Source organism: Harpegnathos saltator, unplaced genomic scaffold (assembly GCF_003227715.2).
Source record: "Harpegnathos saltator strain DR-91 unplaced genomic scaffold, Hsal_v8.6 scaffold33, whole genome shotgun sequence".
Classification (NCBI taxonomy): Eukaryota; Metazoa; Arthropoda; class Insecta; order Hymenoptera; family Formicidae; genus Harpegnathos; species Harpegnathos saltator.
This window is the reverse complement of record NW_020230128.1, coordinates 889123-902692: the sequence shown is the minus strand read 5'-3', so window position 1 is coordinate 902692 and position 13570 is coordinate 889123. Positions and strand designations below refer to the sequence as shown.

Below are 13570 nucleotides of genomic sequence, written 5' to 3'. Positions count from 1 at the left end.
CCGCCGCAGAGGCCCACAATATTTACATCGCGCCGATTGTGTTGATCGGCTCGCGAGCGACACTTTTTGCCCTTCGTATTATAATACTCGCGCACCTCGTGTATTCGACCTCATTCCATCAACAGCAGCCGTGCGCGACGCGCTCGTCACTTCCATCTCGTGTAATTGAAAGAAACGTATCTCGTCGGTCCTCGAGATACTCAATCGGCATCGCGTCGGCATCGCGTTGATTAACCATACGGTCGAATCGCGAGTACCGACATTAGAAGCGTGAGCGAGTAAAATCCGGAGAACTCCAGCACCCGGGAAGCAGGACGCCGGCAGCAATATGTCACGTTTCTCCAGGTATGTGGAATCATTTATTATGCGGGAGGTCTCCGATAACGAGAGCGGACGTTTGACGAATTTTCCGGGAATAAGAAGTCGGAATTTCGCGCTCGGCATTCACAATCCGTCATCACCCGACTAGTAACCATGACTTTATGAATCTGCAATTACTCTCGTCAATCTCTGTCTGTCTAATTATTTATTGCGTTGTTGTGTGCAAGAGATATTGATCCAGACAGAGACGGATAATGGTCCATGAACGCGGATTTCTAATTCATCATGTTCTCAATCAAACATTCTAAATAATTCTCAACTGTGTGAGTATACCGGTCTTGTGTAGAATATTCAACGTCATATCGCTTCTTAGACTGCGACCTTTTTTGTTTTCGGTCAGCGCTTCTTTCAAGTCTGTTTACTCTCGTTACGGGATCTAAATTTAAATGTCCATTCGTAAAAGAGTATTTTCGAGAGCACGCAACTGTTGTCTCCGCTTCTTGTTGTCATTTTTTTTCGTCAGCTCTTTCAAGAGCTCCTATCTAGATATTCAATGTCAATAAAGGAAAAAAATCGTAGCGAATATTCTCCACTCATCCCGACCAAACATTCTTTCTCTATTGCAACTTACCAACCAAGAACGCTAAATTTTTGTTCCAGATGTTGCAGGAAGCAAGTCCGGCGGACGCAGATGGCGCACCGGAGGATCCGGTTCGGGCAGAGCAGGGTTGGCCGGAAGGTAAAGTTTAGAAGTTTCCTACACATCTGTGTTCAACTCTTTACGATATTTGCTCTTTGCAATTTGTTCCTCATCAGCTCTCTTGAAAGCTTCAAGTCCTATTTAAATTTTCAATGTTGAAACAAAAATATAAAGATAAAAATTCCATATCAAAATATATCCGTATTTTCGATTCGTCCCGATCAAAGATATTCTCTCTCTACCGCAGGTTATCAAACGCGAAAATTATTTTTCTGTTTCAGTTGTTGCGGAAAACAACAGCAATCTGGTGGACGCGGATGCCGCACCGGAGGATTCGGTTCGGGCCAAGCAGAGTCGGCTTGAAGGTAAGTTTACAAGTTTACTATAGTCCTCTGTTTGACCCTTGGCGATCTAGAGCTGGGATATAATTTCCGGTTCGACTTGAATTATGATCGCAGAGGATAAATTACTCTTTTACTCGCCCGCATTTGTTGGTCAAATCTGATAAACAAATGTGAATTTTTTGTTACAGAGTTGAAGCGGAACGTGGCCGGCTTTGACTGCAAGTCGTTTCGGTGAGTCAAAATGAAAAGAGAAACAAAATTCTGCATGACGGATGTGGGACTAAAAAATATCGTTCGAGTCAATGCGAATTGCAAATAGATTCTTGCATGTATTTGTGACGTTGAATAAAATACATTGCTCGAAACAATCAGAGGATTACTTGATTGACAGCCTGCATTACATACGAGATTTAAAATACTGAATGATTCTCCTTTGATGTTCAGTCATCTGAATAAGAGATATTCATATGTACAAACGCGATACCGTCATCAGCTTTATTTTTATTTTTCAAGCGGGCCACAGAATTATTTAACGATTAATTTATTTGACAATATTCAATTGTCCGTGTAAAATATATTCATGCGCATAAATGCCGATACCGTTGGCTCCTTTTCTGTTATTTGCAGAACAGGCTGTAGAATTATTTCGCAATATTGTCCATTCATCATGATCTCTATTGTCTCGAGTAGCGTATAATGCGCGCAGAAATTGCGCCAGTGCACGCTAAGCTTGAGGTATCCTCGCTCGCGTACCTTTGAATATCGCGACAGCGGTTATCAAAATACGCGTTTTTACCTGCGCTACTAACAAAGAAGGCTTAAATTCTCATTTCGCCAAAGTATCGCGAACGTAAACTTCGTCATCACGGAGCTATCATGCGTGAAAATTTGGCCCCGCTCCTCTCTCTTTGCGCGACGACCGGTTTCTGATTGTTTAATCTTTCCTCGCGTACATTCGCGTCGCGAATATTTCACTCGTAGATATCGACACTTCCACGTTTTCGCGACATTTCAGACGCAATCGCGAAAAGTGCCGTAAAAATCCGTTGAACGAATCAATAAATTTTCACACGGTTCTTGCTCTTCGCCGATCGAGTTTACAGAGTCCGTTTCGCAGCGCGCAAAAAGTTTCCACCGATGGCGAGTAAAACTTTCGTTAATTGACGCAAATATCGCCGTTCTAATACCGCGTATCGATCGCGTCGCGGAAGTGTGATGAAAGTGTAGCAATCAACGTGGGACGCGCTGCAAGATGAATGTTGCGCAACATGGAGAGCGGCAGCGGACATGGACGGACATTGGTGGATGTGGTTGGATGCAACAGGACATCATCAATATCATCATCGGTGAGTGTCTGACTCAATGCTCGCAAAGAGCTCTTTTATTATTACATTCCGCATGCCGCAAATTTGTATTGACTCTTGTAACGAAAAATATATTCCATGAATTAATGCCATATATTATTGCCATATATTGTTGCCACATATTGTTGCCACATATTATTGCCATATATTGTTACTGTACATTATTACCATATATTATTGCAATATATAGCCATGTATTCTCGCCATATATTATGGCTGCTTGAAGTCGCGCGAACAATTGAGAAAACTAAATTTACCGGTAATCGCAAAGGGGCGGCAGACGTCACAGATGGATGCTAGCAGCCCGTCACAGGGTTGCCCGATAACAATATTGTTGCTGTAATTTAACTTTAACCCCTTGACATACAATGACGAGGTAGGGTCGTCAAATCATTTCATGTGCCACTCTAGACTTTGACGAGACTGACTCGTCAAAAACTGTTTTCAGCGGACGCAGTGCAGTATATAAATAAACTATATAAATATAGTCCTCTAACTCCCTATCTTCACCAGAAATTTCGACTCTCAATTCCCAATAGAAGCGGAGATATCAACGGTACAAGTTGGAAAATTTTAACCTTCGATATTTCCTAAACGGATAGAGATACAGGCCTGTTTCTGGCACCATAATAAAGTCCTCTCAAAACCCTACATTTTCGACTACATGGACGACTCTCTACTCCCATTAGAAGCGGAGATATCGACGGAGGAAGGCTGGATATCGACGGAGAAAGGCTGGAAAACTTTAACCTTCGATATCTCCTAAACGGTTAGAGATACAGGCCTCGGTCTGGCACCAAATTAAAGTCCTCTCAAAACTCTACATTTTCGACTACATGGACGACTCTCTACTCCCAGTAGAAGCGGATATATCGACGGAGGAAGGCTGGATATCGACGGAGAAAGGCTGGAAAACTATAACCTTCGATATCTCCTAAACGGTTAGAGATACAGGCCTCGGTCTGACACCAAATTAAAGTCCTCTCAAAACCCTACATTTTCGACTACATGGACGACTCTCTACTCCCAGTAGAAGCGGAGATATCAACGGAGAAAGGTTGGAAAACTTTAATCTTCGATATCTCCTAAACGGTTAGAGATACAGGCCTCGGTCTGGCACCAAATTAAAGTCCTTTCAAAACCCTACATTTTCGACTACATGGATGACTCTCTACTCCCAGTAGAAGCGGAGATATCGACGGAGGAAGGCTGGATATCGACGGAGAAAGGCTGGAAAACTTTAACCTTCCATATCTCCTAAACGGTTAGAGATATAAGCCTCGGTCTGGCACCAAATTAAAGTCCTCTCAAAACCCTACATTTTCGACTACGTGGACGACTCTCTACTCCCAGTACAAATGCATAACAATGCGCGAGACCGTGCTTGTCAAGTACACTATTATGGTTGTAGCACGGACATAAACCGCCTGAAAGTGGATGTAGCACGGACAGCCACCAGATGCAGGTTTTACCGTCGAGATCTAAAAGTGGATGTAGCATCGTAGTTCCCCTCTCAAAATACAGATAGCGCTCATTCCCAGTGCGAAAAATCGGTGTCGCCGAAAACGCTGTGTTGGCCGCTCTCAGCTTCCTCTCTGGTTCTTTGTAACTGCACGTGGTGTGATTCTTTAACTCGTTATTGGAGTTAACGACTATTATCGTTATTGGAGTTAACGTTATTGAAGTTTCGTTATCGTTGCGCAGCTTTTCTGCGATATACAAAAGCTGTGCAATGATAACAAAAGTGTCGTTAACTCCAATAACGAGTTAAAAGATCGCACCACTGCTGAACTGGTGCAATAAGCTAGAGTGAGAAAACCTATATTTGTCTCACTTTAACTTATAGCATCAGATCAACAGTGCAGCTATAAAGAACAGACCCTTAATTTACCGACTTTCATAAAATTTAGCCGAGATTCGAACCGCATTAAACGAGCTCATTTACTTTGAAAATTCTCATTTTCTCAATTTCGGACTTTAGTATCAGGAACACATAATGACCGAAGCGGTATCTGGACTTTCTGGCGGGAAATTTGAAATTTCTCATTTTCTGTTTTGGCACTAAGAGAGTGTATTATCTTCCAAGTAGTATGACTCAAAGGCTAATCAAACATACTTTCCTTTATATTAATAGATAATTTCAGTAAGCTATAATTTCTGTAGAAATTATAATTTCTGTAGTAATACTACCAGCAAAATGATTTTTAAAGATGAAAGTCTCTAATTTTCAGAATTATTAAAATAATATTAAAGTAATAACGTTATTCTTAAAGAAAGAGATTCTAGCTTTTTATTCATGTTTAGTGGATGTTGTATATATTGGTTTGTTTGTTTATGTATACAATAAATGATCAAATTCAAAGTGCGATGTTTGTCTTATAACATTGAATACTTCAATAAAAAATTATACTGTTATATGCAGGTACGCAAATTAAAAAGAAGATTCATAGTTTTAATTGATATATTCAATTTAACTACTATCTTTTCTTTATACAGAATAATCCGACGATCTTCATCAACAGTTTTAACATTTGATAAATTTTGATTTATATTTATGTAGCATTCTTAAAATAATTAAACTTTGTATTCAAAAATATATCTAAAAACTAGAAATTTCAAGTTAAAAAATACTTCTAGAATCATTTCGTTAATATTATTTTTACAAAAATTACGTTAATTGTTACATTTTGTTTATTGTTTATAAGAGTAGAGAGATGAGAGAAAAGATCTTTAACTCCTTATTTACACACAGTGCATATCTGTTACATTTTATTTATCGTATATGCATTTTTATTAATATGTTTAACGTTATTTTTGAAATTTTTCTCCAAAACTGTTTTCTTGAGCAAATATTTTCGCATTCCCAAAAAGAACAGTGACAATTGCTATCAAATTTCGGGAGAAAGGGTCTCCCTTTAGTCTACATTTCCTACATCGGTGCAAAAAATTTGATTGATGTAAATATTCGACTAAAAACAGGACGGATTTCTCATTATTCTCATTGACATTGGCGAGTCACCTGCTAGATTAAACGACACGTAGCGATTGGTACATTTAAAATCATCATCGATGTTTTTGCATTGACCGCCAGTCGAGATGAGATATGGTCGAAGTGTGTAGTACGCGCAGAAACGAGATGAGCTTCTTGTGAGAAGGTGCGGAAAAATAAGGCTTACAGACATGTTGATCGTAATATTTAACATGATATACCTATTCGGCAAATACGTGTACAATAGTTATGCCGGGAGGATGGGTACGCCATGGAACGATGCCGGGAAAGAGGAAACAGCGGATCGTCGACATATCCTCGACGACAACAAAGTTCAAGACGCAGTTGACGATACACAGCCTTTATCGTTGGTAGAAGTATCACAGACAGTGAAATTCTCGCCACCGGCGTATATACAGAGATACTTAACTGTAGCGAGTATACTTCATGATCCTAAGTACGGAGGGAAATTGCGGAAGGTATCGTAGCTTCGTCATATTGGCGTTATCGTTACAAATATAACACATTTCAGTTAACATTCAATTGTTTTATGTAGTAACTCGATAGATTTTCTAGTATTGAACCACTTGATCTGCTGTATCTGAAAGGTACAAAATACTATCAAGTACTTGTAAAAACTCAATATTCATCTTATATTTTACATTAATATTACTTGGTAAACCAAGTATGATATGCGAGATGTACCAGTTCTCACAATGTAATTTTTTATTTATGACTGGATAAACTTGCAATCGATATTTTTCCTAATGAAAATATAGTGAAACTATTTTCCTATGTTAGATATGTTCATCTTGTATTTCATCTTTGTCATCTTGTATTTAATTAATTGTTAAGAAACAATTGATCCTAGTCAGTACTTAGATAGAAAACAACATGGTAGATTTTTGAGATATACAAATGTTTTACATGTTTATATATTTAATGTTTTATATATTTAAATTTCATATTACTATACTTGTATATATTCTGCAAATATAACATTATAAATATAATGTGAAATGATTGTTATTATTAGACAATAGCTTTGTGCAAGCTAGTTGTACGCTAGTTGTATTCTGAATATTTCCAACAGGTTGTGGATTTTGGATGCGCTGAACTAGCTATCTTCCCATATTTGAAACATATTGCAGGAATAGAAGAGATACTGTTTGTTGACATTGATAGGGTAAATCTGCTACTCTATAAAGATAGAGTTAAACCATTAATTGCAGATCATTTGAAGCAGCGACAAGGACCGCTCAAGATTGAAATATGTGTAGGCAATGTGGTACAAAGTGACAAGAAATTAGAGAAAACTGATGTTGTACTATGCATTGAATTGTATGTCATGTTAATGTATATATCTTATAATAATCATTTTCTGTTTCTTTTTTTCTTTTTTTTATTAGTATTTTGTCAGTAGAATGCTGAAGCGTATATCTCTCTTATTCTGCATTCAGAAAAAGATGTTTTAATTTTAGAATTGAGCATTTGCATGATTATACATTGTTCAACGTTCCTGCTAATATCTTTGAATATATCCGACCAAAGTTAGCAATAATAACAACACCAAATGCAGATTTCAATGTATTATTTCCGAATCTTTCCGGTGGATTCAGACACCCGGATCATAAGTTTGAATGGACAAGAGAATATTTCGAGCACTGGTGAGTCACACGGTTTTTTTCATAGAGATTTTCCGCAATTAACCTGTATGATCTTGTGAACAGGGCAAGAAACATTGTGAGGAAGTATCCGAATTACACAGTGAGCTTCCATGGAATCTGTTATGGACCTGTAGGCACGGAACATTTAGGTGCGTGCACACAAATGGCGATATTTGAACGAAAGCAAGAGCCGATTGCGCCAGAAGCAGTAATCGAAGGATTGGAAGGATTCTTCGAGACAATAGAAATAATTACTTATCCGTTTAACGAGGACAAACGTACAGATACTGAGAAATTGGTAGATGAAGCGAAATATTATATTAATTTCTTAGCACATAAAGATGAGGAATCATTGAATTTGATAAATTTAGCAGAGGTAAATACGTTCATGAGTAAATATTCCATATCATTAGAAACATTAAGAGAGATTTTGTACGAAAGTGGTTACATTGTCGAAGATCGTGAGGAAGGTCCGGTGATAATCCTTTCTCCTGAAGAGCCTGAATCTGAATCTGAGTTTGAGGAAGACTATATTGAAGACAACTTGGATTTTGAAGATGAAGAGAATATAACTGAGTTTTATGATATGAATGAAGATGAATTTGAAAATGACAATGACAATTTTTATGAAGAATCCATCGTTATCGTAGAGAACCAAATTGCTTCCAATGAAGAAAATAGCTATTTATATGACTGGAATGAACATTCGATAGATCATCATCACTCTCAAGTAGAGGAGTCGGTTGTAATTCCCGCCAATGAAGCCAATATTCCAAGATTCAGCAATAGAGAAGGACCTGTTGAAATTGTACGAAATGTACCTAATTCCGCTGCAAATGCGATTCAGATGGACGATGTAGCTGAGATAGATGATGTTGCAATGTTGGGTATTGCAACCTCCTTGCAAGCTACATTACAGAACGTCGATATGAATTCGAGCAATGTACAAGATAATTATGACGTGATAAATTTTCAACCGTATATGTCTGTTTCCCGTTCTTCAACGTCACCAGGACTTCTCTTTAATCCCGAATTGGATGACTCGTTGATTTCTCAAAATTTGTTAAATAGTACTTTTAACAAAACAGAAATAAGGAATAAAGCAGATATAGTTGTCAATCTCACCTCGGAAACACCCTCAAGTGAAATATTTCCCATGGAAATGAAAAATGAAGATCTTTCAGAATATGTGTCTCCAAATGATTTTAAGATAAATTATATTGATAATATTATGCAAGATAACGTTGGTTCAACGGAAAGTCGAGTTTTGGAAGAAGATCGGCTAGAAGCTGAGTTACAAAATATATTTCGCGATATTCATGATGAACCACAATCAACCAGCTCACCTAGATGTAAAAAAATACGCATTTCCAATGCTGTCAAGCGGAGCTGTTTGGAAGGCGATGATTTAATATCTGCATTAGAGAGTTATACCGAATTAAATCCGATGGAGATGATTGAGGAAGTTGTATCGGATATCAGCGCGTTAAAAGGTACTAATCAAAGGTCCTCGTATAACGATAGTGCTGTTACAGAAATAATTAATTGTCCGGCAATTTCTGACAACGAAAATGCCGTTTTAAAATGTGAAATTGATGCGAACTGTTCATCTAGCAATAATTCACAGCGAGAATTGTGTTTAGGAAATAAGGGATCATGCAGTGATCACTCTACTTTTGTAAGTTTGCTGCAAGAAGACGATAACGAAGACGGAACTGCAGGAAAAGATAATTTAATCAAACATGAGACTGAAATTGTGGATGTACAAAGAATAGAAGATATACCTCACGTCTTACCGTCTGATGACGTATACGAAGAACATGCATGTGGCAGATTAAATATAGCGGAGATAATATCGCATAACGATAACGTGGAAACGTATTTAAAGCATGGAAGTGAGGATCTCGCGAATCCGAATGTAAATGGCAAGAATTCAATTCCGCTTCGAGAGCTATCGAATACGAAATCTTGCAGCAACAACGAATGTTCTTCCGTGTGTGCCAAAGAAGACAATGGTTTCGATGACAGTTTTAAATCGTGTTATGAGGATACAAATAACAAAGTAGTTCAGTTCGCGTCGTCGTTGAAGAGCAACGAGAACGTCGGATGTGATACAAAGGATCTTACGAGTAAGGATGTAAGTGCGTCGAGTAGCGTCGGATTCATATGCAGCGCCGAAGCTAGACCACTTTCCCCCACCTTCGAGACTCCTCCGGACAGTTGGTCACACGAGATCGTGGATTCCGGTTACCCGAATTCAACCTCCGGCCAGGATATCACACCGGAGAACGATTTGTCCAGCATTGCCCAAGATCACATACCCGACACAGAATCACCGAGTGTTGCGGAAGCGCCACGATTCGAGCTATTAGACTTGGTCGAGGTGGAAAACGGCGATTTGGCGAACAACAACAGGGATAATGAAGGTAACAATATGGTGGCCGCGGATGCCAACGATATCGAGGGTTTACAACCATTTATCGCTGTACTGGAGAACGATCTCGAGAATGAGAATGATATTTATGTATTGGAAAACGACTTTCCCATCTGGTTGCTAAGAATATTGGATATGGCAAATCCGCTTGACTTCGAGGCACAACCTGAACAGAATCTTGAGGTACACGATGAAGTTGCAGGTGATTATATCTTTTGCTTTTTGTCGTCGCATAATCGTGCGTTTTGAAGGCAAGATACATTTATGCTTTTCATGTTATTAGATGTTCACTTTGTGAACCATGACGAAGGTTTTGATAGCAGTTCTTCCGATGAATGATCGTGAGACATTTAGAAGAGGAAATTGGGAATGGTAACGAGCTTGATAAACAAACAAATTTTCTTAATCATAACGATGGAGATTGGAGGTAAGAAATGAAATATATATATAATTGAAGCAGCTCAGCATAAGCCTACATATCACGTTTTTGAAGCTCGCGATATGGCCTGCAAGTCTTTGCAGCTTTAAAAGTTTAGTTATTTTGAAGAACATTTTCATTAGCATTTTAGATATTTTGTGGACAAGTTAGACGTCCTAAAAAAATAGCTTTGACAAAATTCGTAAGTTTGTCGTTTATTCAAATTACTATAGTTCTAATACCTAACTACCTCCCATATGTTTCCCTTATTTTTTTTCTTTTTATAATAGACTATTCATTTATACCTAGTATTAAGTATTTCAATTTCAATTAACACGTGATCATATGTGATTTATTATCAAGTCACATGATATTTTGCGTGCTTATTAAAAGTAATTTGGCGTTTAATTTTGTATTTTATAGTAATCATATATTCTTTATGTTTTTCATTTTCACGGATATCTTATCTTCTTTTGTTGCGAACTTATAAAATATAATATTTTGTCGCATGATAATACAACCTTCATTGATCAATGAATAATTATTGAGGAAAGTATTATATGTTTCTATTTCACTAAAGTTTAAACATTCCTGTTGTTGGAACATCAAAATTTCATACTTAATATACATATGTATATACATACGTATATATATGTATATATATATATATGTTTATACATACATATGTATCCATGATGTGTGCATATATGCACATATGTGCATTATATATGCATATATGGACATGTGTGCATTATATGTACAACATATATGTGGATATAAACATGTCTATATAAATATCAATATAAATAATACATACCTCTTATATTTATATTTATATATACATATATATATATATATTTTTACAATTCAACTTTTTTATCGAATTAATTTATCAGATGTCACAAAAGGTTCTGATGCTCCAGATGTTTCATCTCTTAATGTAATATATGGATATTAACCAACATGTTAAGTTTTTTGGTATTTTAGGTAGATTTAATATAAATGTGCGCGACATTTAATAGTTTATTAAATATTCTACATACCAAAATGATAAATTGCTAATATTAAGTTGAAACTTGTGATTATTTGATGTAATTTATTAAAACTTCCTACATACCTAAGACTGAAACTGTATATAATTATGTTCGCAATGACGCAAAGATTTTGGACAAATAAATCAATACAGAATCTGGGTAAAAGTAATATCTTTAGTTAATTCCAGTCTGATATGAGCGAGAAAAAATCACCTTTGAGATCCTTGATATTAAATATTTTACATGGAGAGAGATGTGGTATCTTTCTTTATTTCAATAATAATGGAATGGAGAGTTACAGGGTATACAATGTTCATACGTAATTAATCTCTAAGACTTTACATGATCCTGTTAGTAGACGATTTCAACTGTTTCCTTCTTTTATAAGTATTTACAGAGATGATTTCTTCCATCTTGAATAATACGTGTGATTATTTGTGTAGAACGTAAGCCAAAGGTGACCATAAACTTTGCTTGCAATCGTGTACATATTATTCGTTACTTACGCGTTTTGCGATTTACTTGATTCAACGAGAAAAATGAGCTCAACATTGCATACAAATCGGTGCTTCAAATAAACCCCCATTGTATAACGCGATGGCACACAGGGAATCTGCTTATATTTGCCGATATGAATAGTTTCAACACACTTCATTACATAACAATTTCAAATTTTCTCTCTCGATGCTTCTATGTAACTCCGTATATAAATAAATAGTTCACTTAAGTAAACATCTGGCACGACTTACGAAGCTAAGTTTGATAGTCAGGAGTGCGTGTATGTGCCGGGTGTTTCAGACCACCCGGGTCACCCGATTTTTTCGTTAACGCGACATTTTAGAGAAAAATATTTCAGACAAAAGTTGTAGGGCTTCAAAGGATCTATTTACTGACACTATGAATTTGACCTTGGGATACCTTGAAAAGTCTAGTCGAGATCAACAAAAATCTTAAATGGATACCTCAATTCTTTATTACATCATCTTTTTCTAGCAATTAATTTGAATAACTTTTATCTGAAACATTTTTTTATTTACGTAATATTTTTTTAGATATTTAAGAAAAACTTAATAACTTTTTCAATATTTAACTCACGATATCTCGCTATTTGTCAGAAGAAAAAGTGATACTAGACTTTTTTGCTCTATTTAGTCTCAAGAATATATTGTTCCAATAGCGACCTGAATTTGGTTAATTTGATGATTTTGAAATTTAAAAAAATCAGCAAGTTAATAAAAGTTATAGGGCGCTATTGTAAAATTATATTCTTGAGACTAAATAGAGCAAAAAAGTCTAGTACCACTTTTTCTTCTGATAAATAGTTAGCGAGATATCGTGAGTTAAATATTAAAAAAGTTATCAAATTTTCCTTAAATATCTTAAAAAATATTAGGTAAATAAAACAATTTCAGACAAAAGTTGTTCAAATTAATTGCTAGAAAAAGATGATGTAATAAAAAATTGGGATATCCGTTTAAGATTTTTGTTGATCTTGACTGGACTTTTCAAGGTTATCCCAAGGTCAAATTCATAGCGTCAGTAAATAGATCCTTTGAAGCCCTACAACTTTTGTCTGAAATATTTTTCTCTAAAATGTCGCGTTAACGAAAAAATCGGGTGATCCGGGTGGTCTGAAACATCCGGTATATACGTGTGTAACTGTGTATATCGTGTTTTACAGGTATGTATATATAGCAAATTTATCGTCGAAACATTTATATACTAGACAAAATTACACATCGATACAATTGCGTTTTTAAGTAGTGCCTTAATACCATAATTTTTATGGCTTTAATTAGTAGTGTCCGTCTCTCACTGCAGACTTTGTCGAAACAGACTTTGTCGAAACAGTGCAAATTGCAATTAAACGGGATTCTTGAGTATCTCGCACCTAATGCATCATTTACAAACGTTTACACGCGTGTCTATTCTCTAGGTTCTTACGAGTAATGCTTCACAGTGAAACGAGGAAGGAAGATAAAATGTTACATGCTTCGAGAGTATTTATCGGTAACGAAGGTACACGTAAGAACTAAATGTAAACGAAAGCTCTCGATATATCAAACCTAACAGCTATTTGTGAGTACGTAGTAATTATACATACACATTATCATACGTTATATAATCGGATTTAAACTCCGAAATCATTAATGCGGAATAGCAAGGCTTAACAACAAAGACGTATACTCGCATGGAAGAAAGAAACGCACTCACGCTATTTCGGAATGTTATGTGATCGAGCTAAGATTAATTAATAGAAAAGTAAATGGAACGACTTCACCAATTTCTTGGTTATTTG

General features: G+C 36.4%; 1 protein-coding gene across 2 annotated transcripts; it reads left to right on the top strand.

Moving 5' to 3' along the window:
• Positions 1-5760: 5760 nt before the first annotated feature.
• Hen1 (Hen1 methyltransferase) lies at positions 5761-10573 on the top strand. Of its 2 annotated transcripts, XM_025300155.1 has the most exons (6): positions 5761-5884; positions 5966-6197; positions 6812-7059; positions 7200-7385; positions 7449-10021; positions 10103-10573. In XM_025300155.1, the coding sequence occupies exons 2-6, from the start codon at positions 5979-5981 to the stop codon at positions 10156-10158; spliced, it is 3282 nt and encodes a 1093-aa protein (XP_025155940.1). In that variant the 5' UTR covers positions 5761-5884; positions 5966-5978; the 3' UTR covers positions 10159-10573. The 2 variants fall into 2 exon arrangements, with proteins under 2 accessions (XP_025155940.1, XP_011154562.1); XM_011156260.3 differs by having other exon boundaries at positions 5761-6197.
• Positions 10574-13570: the final 2997 nt, after the last annotated feature.